The sequence below is a fragment of the Eptatretus burgeri genome, chromosome 9, assembly GCF_056783735.1.
Source record: "Eptatretus burgeri isolate ZD-2024b chromosome 9, Ebu_testis_v1, whole genome shotgun sequence".
In the NCBI taxonomy this organism is placed as follows: Eukaryota; Metazoa; Chordata; class Myxini; order Myxiniformes; family Myxinidae; genus Eptatretus; species Eptatretus burgeri.
In genome coordinates, this window is record NC_140969.1 from 85,675,211 (window position 1) to 85,700,208 (window position 24,998).

A 24,998-nucleotide genomic window follows, 5' to 3' on the forward strand; every position below is an offset into this window, starting at 1 on the left:
TTCTGATGAAAAGCAGACCATAACATGATGGCAGAGGGCCTTACATTTCCATCACCATGCTTGACAGTAGGGATGGTGTTGACTGGGTGAGGTGCAGAGTTAGACTTGCGCCAGACGTAACGCTTTGAATTTAGACCAAAAAGTTCAATTTTTGTCTCGTCTGACCACAAAACGTTCCTCCACATGCCTGCAGTATCCACATCCAAAAAAGATGCTTTTTTGCAAACTACACATGAGCTTTTAGATGCATCTTTTCAGTAATGGCTTCTTTCTTGGCACCTGTCCATAGAGGCCACTTTATGAAAGGAACGGGAAATCGTTAATGGATGAACACTGACCCCATCTCCGACATAGAGCCTTGCAGATCTTTCAAAGTCATTGTTGGATTTACAGTGACATCCTGAATCAGTTTCCTGCTTGCACGGCTGCTGAGTTTGGATGTGTGACCTGATCTGGGTAGAGTCTGGGTGGTATGATACATCTTCCACTTCTTAATGATGGATTTCACTGTGCTCAAACTGAAATCTTCTTATAACCCTCACCTGAACGGTGCTTCTCGACCACTCTATGTCCGACTTCTTTGGAAAGCTCCTTGATCTTCATGTTTGCCTTGTTCGTTGACCAAGTGAGTTGCACCTTAAAACTCCTTAGATAAGTGGGGGAGCTTAATTTTTAAGTTAAACCTCTGATTACGTACAGTTGAAACCTATTACACTTATTTTATCATCTTTCAAGCAAATAATTTGCTCCTGAAGTGGTTTAGGGTTAATTAGGCAAGAGGGTTGAATACTTATGCAACTGAGAATCATCTGGTTTTCTGTTGTTATCGAACTTGTTCACATTTTATCTGCATTTTTAAAAAATCTTTATCACTTTGGAGTAGTTTGTGAAGATGCTATGTAATTATTATGTTTGATTTGAAAGCATCATGAAATAAGCTCAGGTAGCATCAAAATGATATGACATTGGAGGAAAGGGGGCAGGGGGGTGAATACATTTGCAGGCCACTGGAAAGGTAAAGGAAATGGGGTTTTAGTTTTTAGGTTGGATTCACAGGGGGATAAATTATAAATTTAAAGAGGTGATGTTCAAACTAACATGAATTTAGTGAGGCCACTCTTAGAATATTATGTACAGTTTTGATCACCACTTCTGAGGAAGAACATACGTCGCTGCCATATGGAGGGTTCAGCATGGAGTGATTAGAACGATTCCAGGCCTCGCTAGACTAAACTGTGGAGATTAGATGGAGACAGGACTTTATACATTACTAGATGACCCTTAAACCCGTTGGGTTCCCGTTGTGACAGCGGTTGATGAAAAAAAAATTATTTCAAGAAAAAACAAAAGATAGCTCCAGCGAATTATACCGCTGAGGTTGTTTGCATTGATCAAATACTCCTGAAGAGTACGTGACTGAATCGGGAATTGATTTTTTAATATTTTTTTTCGTTGCCCGATTTGAACGAAACTTGATACTGCACACCGCAGGCGAATGGTGAGTAAGGTGGCTCTAAAAATTTTGTGCTATCGTGTACCATTTTGGTTGTATTTCGGGAACATACATACAAGATGAGAGTTTTAGTAATATATAGAAAAAGGAGGGGATTATGAGGGAATCTGATTGAGATGTTTAAGGTCATGAAGGGTACAGACAAAATAAGTGGAGAGTTGTTCAGCTCAATGAATGGTGACATGACCAAGGGCCATTGCTTTCGAACAAAGAAGATAAGAGTTAGGATGGTAGTAGTGCAGGGATCTTTCACTCTTAGTAGTTCATGCATGGAATATTCCACCTGGAAAGGTAGCATCAGCAGAAGCAGGAGATAGGTTAAAATGTGAATTACAGGGTGTTTCAAACAGAGTGATGCAACTTTAAATGTTTATTTACAAAATAACAAGAGACCTCAGGAACATGAACCAAACATTTCTAGAAAGCTGGTGACATGGTATTGTCCATCACTGATTGCTATTGCAGTAAGTCACTGTGAGAGTTAGTGAGAGCCCAAGGTCTGAAATTGGCATTTATGCAAAATCCTTGTAATTGACGTTCTCGATATGTGCCCCTCAGGCAATGCCTGTTCAGATAGGCATTGATGCTGATGCCAAAGTTCTGTCCAACTTTCCTGTAGGTCTCATGTTTTACTGCCTGGAGGTAGTCTGACACCTCCTGCTTCAGATCATCCAGTGTGGCAGGGCGGTTGGCGTAGACAGAACTCTTGGCAGCTCCCCAGAACCAATAGTCCAGAGGGTTGAAGTCTGGGCTATGGGGTGCCTAGTCATGAGCAATACGCAGGGCAACGAGGTGGTTTCTGAAAAGCTGCTGCAGGAAAGTGATGGTGTCACCAGCTGTATGCAGGGGTGCACCATTCTGCATAAAGCAGGTCATGCTGAGCTGATTTGGGGTGACCTTTTGGGCTAGATCATTATGGAACGTCGGGAGCACAGCCCGGTATGACTCACCATTGATCGTCACCGTTCTGCTGTTGTCATTCTCAAACCAGTAAGACCCTAGCATTCCCCATCTGGCATTGAAGGTGCAGAAGCATGTGACCTTAGGCCCTTCCTCTTATTGATCTCCTCAGGTGGTTCTGCCCCCCAGAAAATGTTGTTGTGGTTGTTGATTGCACCGTTCAAGTGGAAATGGGTTTCATCACTGAACCAGATCAGGTTGATCCAGTTTGGGTACCGCTCCATCCTGTCACTGAGCCAATTGCACATATCAAGTCTCCTTCTCATGTCATCTTGACTCAGTTTATGCCTAATAGAGATGATGATGTATGGGAAAAGCTTCAGTTCCTGAGTGAGGATACGCCAGACTGATGTTGGTTTGATGCCTAGCTCCCGGGAGTGCTGGCGGTGGAACGTCTTGGGAATGTCCACTGCAGAATCCCGCATGGCATTGATGTTGGCTTGGCTCTTGGTTACTGATGCTGGACTGCCACTGTTCCCCTTGCTCTGGTTGTGCACTGTTCCCTTGTGCTCAAAATGTTTCACAATACGTTGAAAATGGCACAATTTATGGGTCCATCACGTGTTCTGAGGTCGTATTCCTGGCAGAACCTCCAGCGGGTGTCTACATATGATTTAGTCAGAGCCACCACTTTTGTCTTCTGCTTCACTATCAATGGCATATTTGAGCTACGGCGCTAAACATCCCAGGGAATAAATACCACGATAACACCACCAAACCCTGAAAAGGAAAACAGTATAGGTCAAAAAACAAAGAAATGGCAGGAAGTCAAAGTTGAATCAATCTTTTTCAAACATCCTGTATGTAGTTACCTCGAAGCATTAGGGATATAGAGGTGCATAGATATTGCTGGGACTGATGGTGGTGGGTAGCTTAGGTATAGATTGTTGATTGTGCACATCACCAATCCACACTTATGCTGCTTAATCCTAACCCACCCTATGAAATTAATTAAATTAATGCAGTATTGATAAAGGACAGGCATGATAAGCCAAATAGCCTCCTTCTGTGTCCAAGTCCGTTGTATTGTAAACTAGATGGTACTTGTAAGAATGTTTATAAATTATATACCAGTATATATTATATATCAATTTAAATATACCAGGACTCGCAGGGGTACCCGTGTTGCCCGGTGCTGTTCTAATCCTGTTGGTATTTTGAAGAAATCAAATTATTTTTCGATTATTATTAGTTTTTGTACACTTCTCTACACCCACTAAGGAATGGGGTCAGTGATCATTTAATATTACCTTTCACATAGCCACAAAGACTTAGGCAACATACAGTGATTTAAAAAGAAAAATCCCCAACAACCCAACTTTCTTTTCAAATATTTCAATTTTTTTTTGCTTAAAATACTCTCCCAGCACTCACTAATGAACCGCTGAAAGTTTGACAAAGATCTGTTTGGCCATCTCTAAGAAAAATGACAAAACACACACACACACACACACACACACACACACACACACACACACACACACACACACACACACACACACACACACACACACACACACACACACACACACACACACACACACACACACACACACGTCTCTCTCTTATGGTATAGATCGATTACCATAGATCGATGACCATTATTGCAGTTGAAAAATGTGGTTGAAGGATTGATGAACATCGAGGGAGTCAGCATGGATTTACCAAAGGGAGATCATGTTTATCATATTTGATGGAGTTCACTGAAGTAGTTTCTGATTGGGTCGATGAGAATGAATGTCGTGTATCTTGACTTTCAGAAGGCTTTTGATAAGGTACCACATAGAAGGTTGTTAGCTCAGGTGGAGACGCTTGTTGGTTAGCTAATTGGATTGAAAACTGGATTAGTGATCGGAAGCAAAGAGGGGCTGTGAGTGGGAGGATGTCTGTCTGGGAGGGTGTAAGTCCTGGGGGACCTCAGGGATCAGTACTGGGACCATTATTATTCATAAGTTACATTAACGATTCGGCTAATGGTGCTAACAATGGTCTTTCCAAATATGCAGATGACACAGAGCTTGGAGGTAAGGTCAATAACAGTGAGGGTCGTGATTAGATTAAGGAAAGTCTAGTTACTTTGATAGATTGGGCAAACGATTGCCAGATGGAGTTTCACAAAAATAAATGTTAGGTGCTGGAGATGGGTAAGAATAATGAAATTAGAGATTACATGATGCAAGGGGCAATTTTGGAGCGTGTAGCACAGGACAAGGATTTGCACGTGGTAATCAATGAGAAGGGTGGGAGGGGGTGGGGGTAGTGCGAGGCAAACATGAGAGTGTCAGGCAGTTATAGGTAAAGGTAACAGGATTTTCGGTTGTATTCGTAGGGGGATAAGTTATGCATCAAAAGAGCTTGTGCTAACACTGCGTCGGAATTTAGTGAGGCCTCATCTACAGTATTGTGTACAGTTTTGGTCACCACATCTGTGGAAGGGCATAGCTGCCATAGAGAGGGATCAGTGTCAAGTTACTTGATCAATTCCAGGGTGAGATAGACGAAGCTATGATGAACGTTTGAAGGAGACTGTACTTTATACATTGGAAAGGAGGTGATAGCTTGAGGGTAAAGAAGATGAGAGTTAGGACAGTTTTGAGGCAGGGGTCTTTCAGTCGGAGAGTGGTTAATGCTTGGAATGATCTCCTCAGAAAGGTAGGGGCAGTGGAGGGGGTGGATAAGTTTAAATAGGATTTAGATAGGTACCTGGATGCATTGGAGATAGAGGGGTATGGGGATTTTGGCTTGTGTGCTTGGTAGGTAGATGTGGATGGGTGATGATACTAGGGTTGGTGCAGTACAAGTGTGATGGGCCAAATGGCTTCCAACTGCACCAAAGTTCCTTGTGTGTATCCTTGTGTATTGTACAATGGCAGAAAGTTGATGGTCACAGATATGTGTAATGGTCAATCACATCCTTCCATTAACAGTGACACCCGTGAGCGTTCTATTTGCATTGGTAGTGTGACACCACAACTGTTATCAACCATACATGATGTGTGCAGGTTATCCTACCAGACCTGGCAGTGCTGCGCATGGCTGTTATGGATGAGGGAGGGCGTCTGATTGGACAGAGAATTCTACCACTAGATGGGCTGCAAGCTGGCTATCGGCACATCTTACTTCGAAATGAGGGAAATCAGTCATTGTCCTTGCCTACAATCTTCTGCCACATCGAGCTGAAGACATATGTGCCTGATGGGCTTGGGGGTACAGAATAATATTAAAATACGCAATTTGGTGTTTGTCTGTCTGTCTGACCGTGATACATTCGGTCGTTACTTATCCAATCTTAAGCAATCTTGCTTGGGGCTGGGGTGTGTTCAGTTAGCAAGCTTCTTGTAGAGCGCTTGCCAAGTGGCTTAAGCATTCAAGCAAGCAATCCATTTGAAACCGTTGATGAGGAATGGCTGGTTTGGTAACTGAATACACCCCTTGATGCTAAACTGGGTGGTTTGCCATTGCCTTTTCCAGCTTTGTTTGTCCATGCACTCTTCTTATAAATGCCGAGTGCCAAGGAAGGAACCAGCATGTTCCATTTTTTTTATTTTTTGAAAAATATAGTCTTTGAAATGACTGCCTGAGCTTGAAACACTGACCCCCAGACCCCAGTGTGAATGCTCTATTACATCACCGAGTCTGGTTGAAGAGTAATTACACACACACACACACACACACACACACACACACACACACACACACACACACACACACACACACACACACACACACACACACACACACACACACACACACACACACACACACACACACACACACACAACACACACACACACACACACACACACACACACACACACACACACACACACACACACACATTTCAAGGCCATTTTTCCCCTGCCAGAGTGGGGGTTAGCCTTGCGGGTCCTATGACAATCTTCTATCATGGTTCCCTTTTTGAGGCAATGTTTTTTTTTTTTTAGGCCGGATGCCTTTCCTGACGCCGTCGTTTTAGTCGCCTCTTACGACACACAGGGATATGGTGTACCTATTCTAAACCGGGACGCACACCAGGATGGTTGAAGAGTGATTACATCAATATATAAAGTGGAAAACTTGTCTTGTTTCTATGTACCTGAGTTGCAAAGTTTTTTTTGAATGCTCCTTGTATTTCCAACTTTTTTCCTCCAACTTCATGTTGCATGAATTGTTTTATACACTTTTGTCAGTCTCTTCCTCAAAGAGGAAAATCTCCTGTTACTCTCACAAATAACCAGGAAGTACTTATCCACATGTCATCCAGGAGCAGAGAACCAAATTACACTATCTAATTATCTGATTCACAAAAATCGTACAAGGACAGCTTCCCCATCCCCATTTTCCCATGCATCTGTGATCTCAACTCTATTTTCAGCTTGCATTGTCCGTTTTATTCCTCTTGGGCTATTCGACCGTTGATGTCTGTTGCTTGTATGACTATTTTCCTTTTGGTGGGCTGACTACTCATCCATTGCCAGCTCTTCCATGAGCCTTGAACTTAAAAAAACAGTATTCCTTCACTGATGCTTGCTTTATTGTATAACAAACTCACGGCTTATCAGCATAGCTATTATCACTGTTGCAGGCTTGTTTATTTAATTCAACACACGATTGTAGATTTGGAATCAAAGGGTGGTTGGGTAAAAGGAAGTGCTGTTACACTGCCTTCAATGCCATTGTCTTATACCCTCCCACTCTATGATGTGACTACTATAATGCACCAAGAATGGTTGTTAATGTGGTACGGCTTTTATTTGGCAGATTTCGTAGATGCTTTGTCTGATCCAAAGAAATATCTTTCACTGGCAGAAAAAAGAACAAGCCAAATGAAAGCAATGGGTATCGAGGCTGTAAGTTTTTTTTTTTTTTTTCATAGATATTACTGTTTTGTGCATTTGTAGCATCTGAAAACCTTCATACAGTTCCTCGTTTATTTTAGTCCATAAAGATTAAAACCTACCTGACATGCATTCCATTCAAGTTCCCCCATTCCAACATGAGGCATTGTATTGCAATGAGGATGAGGTTATTCATGGGCACAGTGCTCCTTGGATTCCAATAATTGATGTATTATTTGCTATAAGCATTGCTGAATGTGAAGTCCCATCCCTCTTGATATATCCATGTCATGGCAGAGTGACATAATGGATGTATCTTTGTCCGGTGGACTTGCGCTGGGTGGTAGCACCAGTGGAGGGACTGGTTCTGAGAACAAAGCAGGCAAGGTGAGAGGTGGGAGGATGGCACAGGTGAGCCTACAGAGTAGCTCGGAAGTGAATTATCCAGCAACCTTGGAGTACATGAACCCTCAAAAAGGTTTGTACTACAGATACTTCCTGCACTTTGTAACTCGCAATACCTTTGTGCTTCATTTTGATCAATAATAAGTCAATTTTGTGCTTTTGCAGAAACCACTCCGATGACACGGGTCTCCATTGAAGAACTACGAAGAAGTAAGGTATGTGTCTCACGTCATCAACTTGTGAGCAGGCCAGTGCACCTGGGATAGTCCTGATCCGAAAAGAGCTGCCAATGAGAAAAATAGTTTGATGGTGCAAAGTTTTATTGTTGTTGGAACATGTTTTGAGCCAATGGTTTGAATTTTTAAAAACCACAAAACATTGTACAGTACAGGTCAAATGATGGAAGATCTGTAGAGATTGAAACTTGTTGGATTTTGTAAAAACTTGGGCTGGAATACTCACTGAATTCTGTGCTCACTTGTTCTGCAGACATTTTTGAAGCTGCTTAATCATCATAAAAAGGAACTCGATTCTCTAAACAAAAAACAAGCGAAGGTATTTAACGTGAAACTGAACAAAAGCCCAGCACAGATTTTCAACAACTTCATGTTTTAGCCCTTTTAAAACTTAAAATGCAAAATACACTCCTCGTTAATATATACCAATGTGTGTGCTGTTGATAACTTGGTACAACAATGGGGGTGGTAAAATAAAACCTGTAACGCCATGACTGTAATGGAAAACTTTTTCCATGCTGTACAAACATTCTACCTGCTTATGAATGGCCACTGCATACAGGAAATATGGCGGGTACAGAAAAGACACTGCTTACAGGCTGACAAGCTTGTCGCTGTTCATGGGAAACGGCTCCATGGCTTGCAGAAAACCTATCAGAAAGCGGTTCGAAAACGAGGGTATGCACTTCTGCATCACTGCACCTTAAATGGAAACACAATGCAAATTAAAAAAATATATATTTCTTCATTCTTAGATTCTTCACTTTACATCTTTATAATGAAAAGTATTCACTATTAAGCAGCAAATACGGTTTATGATTTTATTTTTATGTGGCCACCACCATGTCCAGGTCACGGTTGAATACGATGTTTGCCAAGTTCCTGAACACAAATTGATTAGTTATTCTGATTATTATATGCAGAGGTCAAAGTTCATGGAAAGGACTGACAAGGAGAGAGTGGCTGGCTGTTAAACTGACACAGATGCAAGAATCTCCTCTTCCTGTTAAGACTGGAGTGCCCCAAGGCAGTGTTCTGGGCCCAGTCTTATTTCTAATCTTCATCAACAATCTCTGACTCTGGAAAATCTCCTTTATCTATTTGCTGATGACTCCACCCTCTGCTGAGACATGCCTTATCCTTCAGACATGCAGGCAGCAGCCTCTTCCCTCTTTGCAGACCTTCACAAAATCACAAGATGGTCAAACACTTGGAATATGTCTTTCAATCCTGACAAATCTCACACTTTCTCTCCGGAAGGGCTATAGCTGCATCTTGATGGAGTACTGCTCTCCCCTCTGGGCTGGCACTCCTGCCTCACACCTTGCTCAGCTTGATGTTATGAAAACCAAAGCCTTCAAATCATTGGAATCTCCCATGATGAAACTGAGTCTATCACTTTCCCATCACAGACACATTGGTGGTCTTTCTATCTTCGACTGCATCGGCAGGACACAAAGATTCCACCATCAACCCACTTCTCGTAAAACTACATAAATCCAGGATCACTGCTCACCTGTACTCATTTGTTATTCTTTTTCTTCCCATCAATGGAACCAACTTTCACATTCTCTTCAATCTCATTCTTCCCTCCAGGTCTTCAATACAGCTGTTCACCCCCATCTAAAACTATATTTTCTACCCCCAGTTAAACCACCACCCCCACCCCCAAGCCCACTTCTTTCCAAATTTCCTGTTTTTCTTTCCAGAGAGTTTGCTTGCTTTTGACACGGTCTGGCACCCCTGCCATGCTCACCAAACTCTCTTCCTATGGTATCCAAGGCCTCTCCACCCATGGCTTGCAGACTTCCTCTCCTGTCACAGCCAACGTGTTGCCTTCAATGGAGTTCTCTCATCCCCTCTTCCTGTCCAGACTAGAGTTCATCAAGGCAGTGTTCTGGACCCTGTTCTTTTTCTGATTTTCATCGATGATCTCTTCAACTCTTTGGAAAATTCTCTTTATCTCTTTGCTGATGACTCCACCCTCTATCGTACCATCTGCCATCCATCAGACTGGCAAGTAGCAGCTTCTTCGCTCTCTGCAGATCTGGATAAAATCACAAACTGGTCCAACACGTGGAACATGTCTCAATCCTGACATATCTCACACTCTCACTATGTCTCTCCGAAAGGACCGTTTCGAAAACACCCCGCCCCCCATCTAGTTTCTCAACAATCCTCTGGAAGAAGTCCTTTCATGTAAGCTTCTGGGTCTCACTATCTGCCATGATCTTTCCTGGGAAAGCCACATCTCAAAGCTGGCCTTGAAGCCAGTCACCGACTGGGAATCCTCCATCATGTAAAGTCCTTCCTCGGCCCACCTGAGCTCCTGACCGCATACAAAGCTTTCGTCCGCAGCCTGATGGAGTACTGCTCTCCCCTCTGGGCTGGTGCTCCTGCCTCTCACCTTTCTCAGCTTCATGCCATGGAAACCAAGGCATTTAGGATCATTGGTATCTCCCAAGATGAGGCTGAGTTTTTGGGCCTCCCGCTCTCTCACCGCAGGCAGGTCAGTGGTCTTTGTCTTCTACCGTCTCCTCTCCGGTCTTGTTTCCCCTGCTCTGTATGCAATATGTCCCAACCATATTTCTGCAGGGCGCTCAAGATCCGCCAACAACCCCCTTCTTGTAAAACTACCAAAATCTAGAATCACTGCTCACCTTCACTCTTTCATTCCTCTTTTTTTCCTGCCTTTGGAATAAACTCCTACACTCTCTTCAATCCCATTCTTCCCTCCAGGCCTTCAAAACAGCAGTTCACCACCACCGCTATCTTTCCCCATCCAAAACCTCGATCTTTTCTACCCCCGTTAATCCACCCCAAACCCACCTCCGTCAAATGCCCTGCTTTCCTTCCTGAAAGTCCCTGTAATGTCCATCTTGTTGGTTCACGAGTCAGTAAGTGACCACTATATTCGTTCTGGGTATGTGTCTGTCTGTCTGTCTGTCTGTCCCGAGCATAGCTCCGTGGGTTTTGATCTGATCCTGATAAAATTTGAAGGGGAGGTTTATATCATGATCTAGTTGTGTTTTCCTGAGAATGGGCGTGCTGCGCCCATTATGGGCTGAGCCATGCCCCAAAAACATGTGTTTTTAGGGGGTAGCCGCTTTCAAGTTACATCTTCTCCGAGGGGGTTTGTCGAATCTGGCAGAGGTTTCGGTATTTGGTTATCCCAATGACACCTGCATAGCCCCACGGAGCTCGATTTTTCATTTTCGTCCCAAGGTCAAGGTCACAAGGTCACGAACTTAGAAAATGTCAAAAAAATCAATAAATTGGGTATCGAGCTCCTAGGGTTTTCAACTGTTTCAAATGAAAGTTGGTATGCAAGTAGTGCTCTTCGAGTACTACAACTTTCATCATTTACGTTTTTCCCGATTCCCGCCAGTTTGCCCGTGGCATCTCCTCGAAGGTCAAAAAATAAAAAGGCGAACCGTGTACATTGCTCGTGAACCATCGCCGTCTCCAGACTTGTATACCCTGTGTTCCCCGCCCCACCCCTTTCCCTTTCACAGATATCCTAATGTCTCTGTTCCCCATTGCTTTGTCCTTCCCTCTCCTGCCCCTCTTGTCTCACCTTGCTGTACATTGTGTGTTAGCTCTCATATGAGTCTCGATAATGTATACAAAAAAAGAAAGAAAAAAAAAGTTTGCTTCTGTATATATCAATTGTCCACCCCTTGTGTCCTCCTCTACCCCTCATTCCTTCCCACACCCAATATTTGTCTAAGTCTCTCTCTATTCTGTCCTTGAACCCCGCTGTTGGAGTTTCCCCCCTCTCTCTCTCTCTACTGTTCCTTTTGTCCTGTTGTGTCCTGATCCATGCAGTGGTTTAGCTTCGACTCTGTCTACAAAAACGACAGACAAAGAAAATACATTACACACACATAAAACGTCAGAGTAGATGAGTTGCAGATTGACAAGGAAGACAGGCTCAGCAAATATGGTGTTCATCATTGGGTACAGAGAGGACAAAACGAGGTAGTATTGGAGCACTGCCTGGATGGAGTGAGGAGATCGCAATTGACACTCGGGAATGTGATTCCACGATTGAGAAAAAAAAAGTGGTTTGGGGGGGGGGGTGGAATAAAGGAGAGGTGAGCATGGAGTTTGAACTTGTGGAGGGAAAGAAGGAATGGTTTGTGGATACATGTGCATGACTTGATAAGGGTTGGTTGTGATTAAAGGCTGTGAGCGCAGGGTTGAGAGCGACAACAAAGGAAAGGTGAAATGAGCCGTGAGATCGCCAAACTTCATGTGGTGGGAGACAAATTACCTCGAGTTTCATTGTTGCAAATGCGAATTGATTTTTCGGGCTTTAGCTTCAGTGGTATCGTGTAATAAATAAATTACATGTGGGACAGTTGAATCATAACACAACTGTATATACTTATGCAGTCATGTTTTGCCATTATCCTTGACCCTGAAGATATTTGTACGTGTATGTCACAGCATTGTGATGATTTCAGACAAATATTACAGTCCAAACATAGAAATTTGAAGGAAAATGGACAGCATCAATTTAAGGAACTAGACTAGAGTTTGCAGAACACTTTAACCCTATGCATGGTTCAAGTACATATATAATTCAATTGAAGTAAAAGAATAATTTTAAAGGTCATACAAAAAAAATTGAGGAAGTTTAGCACCATTTATCCAGTCTTGTTCACCACCAAATTTAACGCGACCAAGTATTGTTAAATGGAAGGGTTTTGAAAGTGGCAATAAAGCAATTTGTGTTCCACAATTTTCAAGTATATACTTAAATTGGAATAAAAAAGAGACTTTAAAGGTCATAGAACAAAAAATCCGGAAGTTTACTGTGTAGACGCAGTTTTTTTCATACATCACCATGGTTGTCCCCTACCAGTTTCACTGGAAGGGACTATAGGTTTGCTCTCCTGTCTATCTGTCTGTCCGTCCCACTTGTAGTCTCTCAGACTTTTTCCCATACCCTTTAACATTTTCAACTGATACTTAGTCCATGGCTTTATTATAAGTTACAGAACAAGTTCGAGTTTCAGGGCGCTTTGTCAGTTTTTAAGAATTATGTCCTTTTTAAACTTAGACAAGTCTGAAGACGACGATGGTTCATGAGCGGTATTTGACGATGTAAATTGTTTCAGAAGTCAAGGATGAGACAATGTGATAATGTTTGACCAAGTTATATAAATAATCAACATAATGTGGTACGAGTCACAGGTTATGAGCTGCAAAATGTCGAAAACCCGGTTTACGTTCAACAACTTTAAAAATTTGACCTTTGCATAACCTTTAAAGGTCACAAAACAATGTTGTGGACATTAAAATAAGGAAAAAGGATACGTGCTATAGCTTATTGGAGTTAGTTCGTCGAAGAAGGTCGAAAACCCGGTTCGATTCCCACAACTTTGAAAATTTGACCTTTGTGAACTTTAAAGGTCAAAGGTCAAAGATTATGACCTTTGGTGCAAAACTTCCTCTGGAACATTCCAGGTACAATATAACGTCATATAGGCTATATGGCATTTCACACTCCTCGGATTATCCATACTTTGATGAAATCAGTGTAAAAACAAACTTGAAGGGGGCGCCACGGGCAAGGTGTTCAAGATAGAGCAAAATGGTTTCAAGACTTTAGGTGGGGAATGACCTCAAGATTATGGATAAAAATATTGTCATCCGAGCTCTCAAAGTTTGGGTGGTCATATGATTTTTATGTCAAAATTCAAAATATTCTAAGTTCGTGACCTTGTGACCTTGACCTTGGGACGAAAATGAAAAATCGAGCTCCGTGGGGCTATGCAGGTGTCATTGGGCTAACCAAATACCGAAACCTCTGCCAGATTCGACAAACCCGTAAGGAGAAGATGCAAATTGAAATTGGCTACCCCCTAAAAACACAATTCGCAATTTTCTAAGTTCGTGACCTTGTGACCTTGACCTTGGGACGAAAATGAAAAATCGAGCTCCGTGGGGCTCTGCACATGCCATTGGGCTAACCAAATACTGAAACCCCAGCCAGATTCGACAAAACCCTCGGAGAAGATAATTTTTTATGTCAAAATTCGCAATTTTCTAAGTTCGTGACCTTGTGACCTTGACCTTGGGACGAAAATGAAAAATCGAGCTCCGTGGGGCTATGCAGGTGCCATTGGGCTAACGAAATACCGAAGCCCCAGCCAGATTCAACAAGCCTCCTCGGAGAAGATGCAAATTGAAATCGGCTACCCCCTAAAAACACATGTTTTTTGGGCATGGCTCCGCCCATAATGGGCGCACCACGCCTATTCTCAGGAAAACACAACTAGATCATGATATAAACCTCCCACCAAAATTTTATCAGGATCAGATCAAAACACACGGAGATATGCTCGGGACAGACAGACAGACAGACAGACAGACAGACAGACACACAACAATAACGAATATAGTGGTCACTTATTTTTTTCATGAAAATATTTTTTGGTGAACCAAAAATATCACATATTATACATGGTTCATTGTTCAGCTACCCTGACTCCACCCCATTGCTTTACACGACCCATTGGTTGGACACAGCTGACCTGACCAAACTTCAATGAAATCATGTGCTTCCATTGCATGAAGCAGCACAGCAGATCGGCAGGCATCAGGCCTTCGGCCTGGGTGTTAGTCCATGGCAAGTGACCCACATTTCACGGGTTTGACCCATTTTGTTTCTGAAAACCAACAGACCTGTTTTAGTGTGTTTAAAACCCGTGTTGGATAGAAAGTACGATCAATTTTAAAAACGCAATGTTTCACTTCCATTACACTCACAAGGATTGACACACAGACTAATAGACCTGTCGTCAATATGCAAGGTATCACTCGAGTGTCTAGTCTATTGTTTGTGCGACGTCACGAGCTTTCCCTCACAGAAGGCGACATCAACATCCTCCGGGATTCTGCACGCAGTACCACTTCACTTCTGATCACGTTGACCGTATGGCCATCACCACAAATCAATCGATCTGTGCTTTCCAATTTGCTCTTCCACTTCTTGGTGATATTTATCAGTACTTTCGAGTCAGGGGTGTGAACTGGCCCCCACACTTTTCAGCACTCGTATGGACTGGATTCTAGGGAGGATGGTGGAGAGATCAAGCTGCGGTGCATCGTTTTGGAATGTCAAGATCTCTGACCTTGATTTCATAGATGATACAGTCGTCTTTGTGGAGATTTTAGATATCCTTTCAGGGGCCCTCGAGGTGCTGAATGAGGAGTTGGAGCCGCTGGGATTACGGGTTTCCTGGCTTTCTATAATAGTATAATACTATATAGTATATAACTATACTATATAGTTATATACTATAGAAGTATAGTATATATACTATAGAAGTATATAACTAAGATCCAGGCTTTCAATGACATCTTGGATGCTGCTGTCCTGTCTGTGCCTGTTTGTGGTGAGGATGTTGAGGTCGTGGAGAGATTCACTTACCTTGGCAGTGATATTCATGTCTCTGCTGGCTGCGAGTCAGAGGTCAATAGACGTCTGGGTCGGGCCTGGGGAGTCATGGATTCACTGGATAATGCGGTGTGGCGCTGCCGGTACCTGTGCGGGAGGACAAAAGTCCTATTCTTAAGGTCCTTGGTGCTTCCAGTCTTGCTCTATTGATGTGAGACTTGGGCTCTGACTAAGGATCTGAGACAGAGACAAATTCCTTTGGTACCAGGTCTCTTCGGAGAATCCTTGGCTATCTCTGGTCAGACTTTGTGTCCAACGAGCGGTTGCTGAGAGAGACTCAAATGAGATTTGTTACCTGCATAGTCTGTGAACATCAGCTGCGGCTATATGGACATGTGGCTCGTTTTCCTGACGCTGATCCTGCTCACCAGATTCTCTCAGCGAGGGAGTCTCGTGAGTGGAGGAGGCCAATGGGCCGACCACGTGCCTCGTGGTTGCAGCAGTTTGATCGGCATCTCAAGGAGATGGGGATGGGCCAGGTATCCGCCTGGGGGATGGCCAGACGGAGGCCCCTGGAGTACCGGCAGAAAGTGGACACAGCGACGCGCTGCTCTGGTGCATGCTCCCATACCTGACCTGACCCTGACCTTTTGAGTATTTTAGATGGCAGGATTTGATTCAATTCAGATATTTTTGCATTCATACAAGGTGTCCACAAATTACCAAATTCAAACCGTGATACAAAATAATGAAATAAGATGCATGATACCATCTTATGAGTTATGACAAAGACCTCCAGAGCTGCAGGCTTGACTGCAGGGCAGTATTCCATCCTATTCCATTGGCTGGAGTGCAGTAACCCATTTCATTAATGTTTATTTCAGTTTGAAATTAGAATATTAATTTGTGGCATGAGATATCGTTTTTGTTGTTTTGTATGCAACCCGTCCCTGCTGGCTGTATCATTTTTTCGGGAATGGTGATTGTGCCGCTCATGAAGTGCCCCTGTTACCAGTAAGCTGGTACTCATTTTGCGGACCTTGGAAGGATGACATCCTGAGTCAACCAACCTGGTGTTATTTCAACGGTTGATAGGGGCTCAAACTCGAGAGCCTAAGATCTTAAGCCAGCCTCCATAACAGTTAAGCAAACACCAGGCTCATATGGTTGATGAGAAGGGCAGACAGGGAGCCTCAATTTGGCCTTCTGTTTACAGTAGTTCAGCATGTATACTCCTCCTGCCTCAAAGGAATGCTGAAGAGGAAAGTATATTCTCACAAGTTCACAAGAGCAAGATCGATTGTCGAGAGCACTTGTCAAATGAGGTCACCTGCTCTCCCCACATTCAAAATCAACTGCTTCTGCAAAACCCCGGGTCATAAGTTTGATCCTCTGAGAGATCTCGTCAGAGAGGCCAAGAAAGCCTGTGGTGAATACAATGCCGAGCACAATCACATGAAATGACGATCGTCCGTCAGGTCCTGGCCACGTCAGTTTGATTGACCTCTGCTCGTTTTGTGCTTAACAATAGTTGAGATGAGTCTATACTTGGACTGGCATGGAAAGTGAACATTTTAAGATGACTTCTGAAAAGCTGCAAGACCACCTCATCAATAAACTACTATCTCGGTATTCTGGTGTATTTTGTGTCATTGACAACATCTCGAATAACGTTTTTACTACGTTTGGTAAAAATGAAAAATTAAATTTAAAAAACCCAGTTTTGATTCCTACCGACCTGTTTTTCGTCACCTCAAACTTGCCATGTATGCCATGGCACAGTACAATTGGAATGATCCCCACCCAAGTATATAAGCATGATGTATTATATATGCACATAATCCGTATGCATGTTTTTACCAAATGTCTGTATATTTGGTTGGTACCTCGGCCACCGAAGGTGGAAGAAGGTTACGTTTTCACCCCTGTCTCTGTGTTTGTTTGTGTACAGGCTATCTCAAAAAGTTGTGTACGGATTTGGATGAAATTTGGTGGGCAGGTAGGGTGTGTGACAAGGATGAATGTATTAGATTTTGGTGAAGATCCCGATCCAGATCCGACTACTAGAATTTCTGAAGTGATTCTTCACCATTGAGAGATAGGGCCAAAAACGACAGCATATTTCAAAAAGCTGCGGATGGATTGGGACAAAACTTGGTGGACACGTTGGATGTGTGATGAGGAAGAATTGATTCAATTTTGGTAAAGATCCGAATCCGGATACGAGAATTTTAAATTTTTTAAGTGATTCTTTACCATTGTAAGATCATGATAAACCGATATATATATATATATATATATATATATATATATATATATATATATATATATATATATATATATATATATATATATATATCATGATATTTCAAAAAAATTATTGGGCCCAAAATGTTCCACTGGACCAGACATTCCATGGCAGAGGCGTGCACTCTACCAAGTGCCATTCTAGTTGGTAATGGAACACTCCTCGTAACTAGTTGGACATAATAAGCAAGCGGATCGATCTCAAAATGCTCCAAAATAACCATTTTACGTCCCTTTGGGGATCAGACAGGGTCAGTCATCCAAACAGAGACAGCCTACTCGGGCTTGTAAGAATGTACACAGTATGACAACTATTCCCTGTGCCTCTTAGTGGGGCAACTTAGCATAACAATTGTGCATTTTGTGAGGATAGCACCAAATTTGGCACACGAGTAGCCTAACATATTATGAACAGATTTGGATATTGGGCCATCTCAAATTCAGCCGCTGATGGTTGTGGCAGCCATTTTCCAAAGTGGCCTCAAGCGTTTACTATAATTTCACTCTAACATTGGTTTGAACATTTATTAAAAGCTGAATTAAGAAAAACATAACCTGTAGCCACCTCAAGTTTAAAGATAGCCGCCATTTTGCAAGATGGCTGCTAATTATTTGTTGTACCAGACGACTATCTCACTCATAGAAATTGGTTGTTGAAAATGGTGGCAAACGAATCAAGGGCTGCGTCTGATTGATATGAATACCAACATCGCTTATGTAAAGTCAGTGGTTGTTGAGCATGGTTGCAAACGAATCATGGGCTGCGTCTCATTCATATAAATACCGACATCTCACTCATAGAAATTGATCGAGAGATGTCTGATTTAAATGTTCTGAATCAGTGACACAGTCTGCTCTGTTAATATTCTCTCAATTTTGTGAGCACTCTCACTCTCCCTCACACACACACACACACACACACACACACACACACACACACACACACACACACACACACACACACACACACACACACACACACACACACACACACACACACACACACACACACACAAAGCTGTGCATTCAAGTGCGGCCTTTTTGCACTTGCAACGCTTCAGACAGCTCTTCTAGCACTTGCACAATACTAGCTCATAGCAGGTGTGGGCTGCTTTGGGTTGCTTTGTCCAGTGTGGCTCGTACACCTTCTCCTCATTCTTGACCCAGCCCCAGCTGGATGGAGGAGGCAGCTCTGGCGTTGGTAGCAGTGTTTGACCCCACACATGGCCTCCTTGGTAGGCCGCCCTCTTCACATGCTCCTCCAGAGCTGCCTTGGTTGGCGGGATCAGCTGCACGTTGTTCTTCTTTGCGAAGAGTTTCTTCCGGGCCTTGTCAATGCCGTTGCACGTGCTGGTTCTGTCATAGAGCAATATGACGAACCTCTCAATGGTGTGCATGACATCGTCTGGTATGCCACTTGGTGCAGAGGATAGCTTCAGCAGTGCGTCTGTAAGTTCTGACAGAATGGTCCAGATTGTCCAAGCATTCTTCTTACCATGTCCAGCAAAGCCAGATACAGTGTCACACCCAGTCATAGCGTGAAACATTGGGAGTGCCTGTGCCTTCTCTGGTCCTAGGCCAGCTGCTATTTCGTGGGCTGCCAGGTACCGAAAACTCTTCCCAGTGCCAAATGCTAGCCACAGTTCATCTTCTGGTTGCAGTCCCTGGACCACTGACACAGCCAACACCACAACATCAGTGTCAACTGTCTTGATCAGTATCTTGTGGTGACCATGGTTGGCTGCATGGGATGCATGCAACAACATTCGACTGTCAGCTTCTTCGTGGCTGCATGGGGCGAGCAAGGCCAGGTCGAGCAGCGGTGGCTTGCTCAGGACTGCCTCTCCATCAGTGATAACCAGCTGCTTGTAATCCTGGTCAAACCACCTGAAGATAGCTTCTGATAGGAACTTGAACAGCTCGGTCTTGTTGGTGTCCACTCGGAGGAAGTTCTGCCAGTTTCCAGGTATAACTGCTGCTCCGACCACGCGTCTACGCACTCCTTTTCCACGCTTTGGAATCTGTGTCTTAATAAGACTAATTAGTCCACTTTAACTTTTTTTCTCAACCAAATCAAATTGTTACTTTCTTTGACCATTATTGGACCTTTATTAGTAAATAAACTTTCACTATCAACCTGCATTCCTCTCCAGTAAAGCAGATATGTGTCATAACAGTAACCACTGGTGGCCATTTTGAAAAATGGCTGCCACAGCCATCAGTGGCTGAATTTGAGATGGCCCAATATCCAAATCTGTTCATAATATGATAGGCTACTCGTGTGCCAAATTTGGTGCTTTCCTCACAAAATGCACAATTGTTATGCTATATTTAGCTAAGTTGCCCCACTATCTGCAATTGGTTACCATTTACTGAATAAACCTCAGTGTGCAGAGCAATATTTTAAAATCCTGAGTAGAGGACACAATTTAGCTCACCTTCGTGCGATGGAGGCCACGTTCATCAGGTCAACCAATCCCATTCTCTGTGGACAGAAATAATTTGTCCGAACTTTTCTATCTATTCTGACTATGATAGCTTGACTGTGTGACAAGTCAACCACAGTCAACATTGAGTCATCATGAAGACCACCACCCCCATCTCCCCCCAACTAGCCCTCAGCGAATAAGCATTATGTTTCTGCCGGTACTTTGGTGATTCATCTCCGCCTAATCATTATTCATGATGGTTCACTTCTGCCTACTTATTATTCATAATGCTCTATGGTTCCACCAATCAGGTAATCCCGTCCTTTCTTTCTCTCAACCAATCAACGTTGAGGACATTTCATTGTAACTTTATAAATGAGCGTTTGGTGCTTTTTCTTCATCTGCTTGCGGTTTTATCCTGACGAGTGCAAGTCAAAAAGCTTTAATAATGTCTGTTTTATTGAAATGCATCTAACCATTTTAATTCACGAGGTAAAATCGACACCTGCTGGATGTTTTATTTATTTACTACTAAATAGGAAAGTGTACCTCACATACTATTTAATGGTCCAATTCCAAGGAACGTTGTACTCTCACAAATATGAGGAATGATAAAATAACAAGCAAATTAATGTCCAAACATCCGATCATTTTGAGGAACATGGCAAACATCATCCGGCCAGTCATGGATAAGATATGGCAGCACCCACAAAGGGAAAATTCTGTGACACTGTTTGCTTCTTAATGGTGCAATTTTCATACATGGACATATCGGAAGAGTCGATAATGAATAAAATATAGCCCTTTATAGTCCATGAGCCCAGGCATATATCGGTAACATCTGAGGAAACCAAACTTTAGGGCTACTAAGTTATTGGTAGGGACTATTAGTCCATGGGCCCAGGCATATATCGGTACCATCTGAGGAAACCAAACTTTAGGGCTACTAAGTTATTGGTAGGGACTATATGATTATTTAAATATGTGATAACCATTCCAGAAGAGCAGCTTAGTGTATGTATTTTGCATTTTTACCATTTTACCATTCTGAGATATTGACGTTTTGGGGGAAAATCAAATTAAAAAAAAAACCAAGGACCGCTGGGAGGAAGTGGCAGAGCTGAAGTCCACGCAGGAGGAAGCAGACACCCAAATGCTTCTGCATGCTCTGCATGCAGCAGAGGCTGGGTACAAGGCTGTGGTGATCACTGCCGAAGATACAGATGTCCTCGTGCTGTGTCTTGCCTTCAATAAGGACATCCCATGCCCCGTGTATCAGAAGTGTGGTACGCAAACCCGCACACGGTTCCTAGACATTGACAAGCTTGCTAGATCGATGGGAGACAGTGTCTGTGATGCCCTGGTTGGACTGCACGTGTTCTCCGGTTGTGATACAGTCAGTGCCTTTGCAGGCCGGGGAAAGATGGGCGCCTTGAAGCAAATGAAGTCGGATAAGACCTACCAAGAGGCCTTCAGTCAGCTCGGTCATTCATGGGAAGTATCCACCGAGCTCTTTCAGAAGCTGCAAGAGGTCACCTGCCACATGTACGTGCTGTCTACCAACACCACGAAAGTCAATGAACTCCGACATCAACTCTTCTGTGCCAGACGGGGAGAGATAGAGTCCAGTTAGCTTCCACCATGTGAAGACTGCCTCTTCATGCACGTCCTCCGTGCAAACTACCAGGCTGCTATTTGGAGGCACTGTCTGCAATGCCAACCCTATGTTCCAAGTCCCAAGGGTTGTGGATGGACCACTGATGATGATGGGAAGCTGGCCATCGAGTGGATGCAGGGTTCTCCAGCACCGGATGCAGTGTTGAAACTGCTTTCCTGCAAGTGTGGACGGTCGTGCAAACTCCCAGACTGCACGTGCCTTGCCAATAGCCTGAAGTGCACTGAAATGTGCAAGTTGCGAACCTGCAGCAACCAGCCCGCTGATGTCGAGGAAGAGGTTTCAGACCTCGAGGCCTCTGATGCTGATAACAGTGATGAAGACTAGACTACTGATCCATGGTGTGAATGTTTTGGCACAATCACAAGGACATTCATGGCTACAAATATGCATGAGTAAAACATAGTACATAAACATGCCACAGTAGCGTGGTGAAATTTGGGTTATCCGTAAATTTCACATTTTGGACGCTTGTTGGAACAAGGGTAGGGGAAGGGCAATTCCTTTAACTGTGGTAAAAACTTGTAAAATGTTCATAAATGTTTTCCTCATACAACATGTGCATGTTGCAGGCTACTGCAGTTCAGGAGCACTGCCCAGGGAACTTGTATGACAATATTATCTATCTATAATTCCAGCAATCTGTGTGTGTGTGTGTGTGTGTGTGTGTGTGTGTGTGTCTGTGACCGCAGTTTCTCGACAACCGCTGGTCCGATCTAATTGAAACTTGCCAGATATATTGCTGGGGACCTGAGGATGTGCCTTTTCAAGGTTTGATATTAATCGGACAAGTGCTTCCCAAGTTATGGCCATTTATTTACTAACCAATGACAGGAACCGTTGCTGCGGCGATTTTTTTTTATCAACCAATGACAGGAAGCGTTGCTGCGTAGTCGTGGTCGATGGGGAAGAGAAACTCAGCCGCGTTCGCCATTACGGGTTTTTTCTCTTCTCTTCTCTTCTCTTCTCTTCTCTTCTCTTCTCTTCTCTTCTCTTCTCTTCTCTTCTCTTCTCTTCTCTTCTCTTCTCTTCTCTTCTTTTTCCTTGCGAAAAGGCAAAATACGTTGGCGCTAATTGAATAATTGGCCATTAAAAGCCTCCATATTCGTGCCCTTGACGAGGAAACAAAGAAGAAGCGCCGTTTCCTCAGCGATGTTGTTTATGAAGAGGTGCTAACGAGATAAAGGTGTGTACAATGTACATGGAGACGATTTTTATTATTATTTATTTATTGAAGAAAAATTGTTCCAAAAATAATTTATCAAAAAAAGTGCACAACTTTTTTTTGTTTCCAATTGTCAAAACGCTGTGGCCTTTGGAAGTGTTAAGGAATTCAGCTCTACTCAACTTGCTTGCCAACGAAATACATCTCAATTTGGTGGTAAAAACGATTCACAACGATGGATTTCCTTACTCATTGCTCTGCAGTCTGCATTCAACCCCTTCATTTGTCATCTCATTGACCTCCTTTCATCTATCTATAATTCCAGCAATCTGTGTGTCTGTCTGTCTGTCTGTGTGTGTGTGTGTGTGTGTCTGTCTGTGTGTGTGTTTCTGTGTGTCTGTGACCGCTCTTTCCCGACAACCACTGATCCGATCTAATTGAAACTTGCCAGCTATATTGCTGGGGACCTGAGTATGTGCCTTTTCAAGATTTGATATTAATCGGACAAGTGATTCCCAAGTTATGGCCATTTATTTACCAACCAATGACACGACACGTGCTGCGTAGGCGTGACCGATGCGCCATTTAGTTACCAATCACAGGACACGTTGCTGCGTGGGCGTGGCTGCGTAGGCCGGTGCACGGCTGGCCGACGATGACGTCACGTGCCGTGCTGGTTACGATGGGGATCGATCGGTGCCTTAGTTACCGTGGGGTAGGCGTGCCAATGGTAAATGCAGCGAATGTCATGGCAAGCAAAGACAGGGAGGTAAACTTGATTTTAATTAACTCTGTGTGTGTAAGTATCACAGCAGTTGTTACTTCAATGCAAGCGATAATTCCTGGAATGATGTGAACATTCCGTACGGGCCTGCACTCCTTTTGGATAGTGATGACTTACTGTATTCTAATAATTTCTTGATTTCTTATCCGCATTTATAGGTAAACACAATGCCCCAATCCAGTCGTCGTTTATGAGAGCGAAGGAATGGCCTGTGTTGTTGTTTGAAAGTTTTTTTTTTTGCATGTACGGCCACGCACATATGGGCACACGAGAGCGAAGGAACGGCCTGTGTGGTTGTTGTTTCTGGCACGCGGTTTGAAAGTTTTTTTAAATTTTTTTGTATGTACGGCCACGCATGTACGGACACGCACTTACGGCCACGCACGTACGGCCACGCGAGAGCGAAGGAACGGCCTGTGTGGTTGTTTCTGGCAAGCGGTTTTAAAGTATATACAGTATATATATATATATATATATATATATATATATATATATATATATATATATATATATATATATATATATATATATACATATATATATATATACTGTATATATTTTTTGCACGTACAGCCACGCACGTACGGGCATGTGAAAGCGAAGGAACGGCTTGTGTGGTTGTTGTTTCTGGCACGCGGTTTGAGTTTTTTGCGGGGGGGGGGGGGGGGGAGGTTTGCACGTACGGCCACGCATCTACGGGCATGCACTACTAGTAAATTAAAATGTACTGAAAATCACTAATCAGCACCATTTTGATAGGCCCTATTGTTCACCCCTTTCTGCCATAAAACAAATTCTGCCTTCAGGAATGACAGAAAGGATTATTCGGATGGTATAAATAAAGCATTTCAGACATGTATTTGTGGTTTGCAGTTCATTCTTGCCCCATGTGGAGACAGCAATTGCATCATTAGTGAATGTTTCTGAGTTTGCCTTTTCGCTTTCATTATGCGGAGGGTGGGTACATTCCAGAGATGATAACTACCAATAAGCTGCCAGTCTGCAATGGTTATCACATCAAAATATGATATATATATATATATATATATATATATATATATATATATATATATATATATATATATATATATATATATATATATATATATATATATATATATATATATATATATATATATATATATATACACCAATTCATAAATCATAACTAGGATTGGTTTCCTAAGATCGTACCGACAAGTGGAATTTCTGGCCTGGGTCCATGGACTATAAACTGCCAGTCTGCAATGGTTATCTCATCAAAATATGATCTAT

The 24,998-nt window shown here is 43.0% G+C and overlaps 1 protein-coding gene across 3 annotated transcripts in view; it reads left to right on the top strand.

Annotated features, from left to right (window-relative positions):
* The window catches only part of LOC147020518 (1-phosphatidylinositol 4,5-bisphosphate phosphodiesterase beta-4-like), a 176,701-nt gene that overhangs the window by 113,515 nt on the left and 38,188 nt on the right, over nucleotides 1–24,998 (top strand). For all 3 annotated transcript variants that reach the window (XM_085895918.1, XM_085895916.1, XM_085895917.1), the window contains 6 exons: nucleotides 5,476–5,680; nucleotides 7,235–7,323; nucleotides 7,609–7,789; nucleotides 7,882–7,931; nucleotides 8,206–8,271; nucleotides 8,515–8,630. In XM_085895918.1, coding sequence (XP_085752044.1) covers nucleotides 5,476–5,680; nucleotides 7,235–7,323; nucleotides 7,609–7,789; nucleotides 7,882–7,931; nucleotides 8,206–8,271; nucleotides 8,515–8,630 — 707 coding nt within the window. The remainder of the gene's footprint in view (nucleotides 1–5,475; nucleotides 5,681–7,234; nucleotides 7,324–7,608; nucleotides 7,790–7,881; nucleotides 7,932–8,205; nucleotides 8,272–8,514; nucleotides 8,631–24,998) is intronic.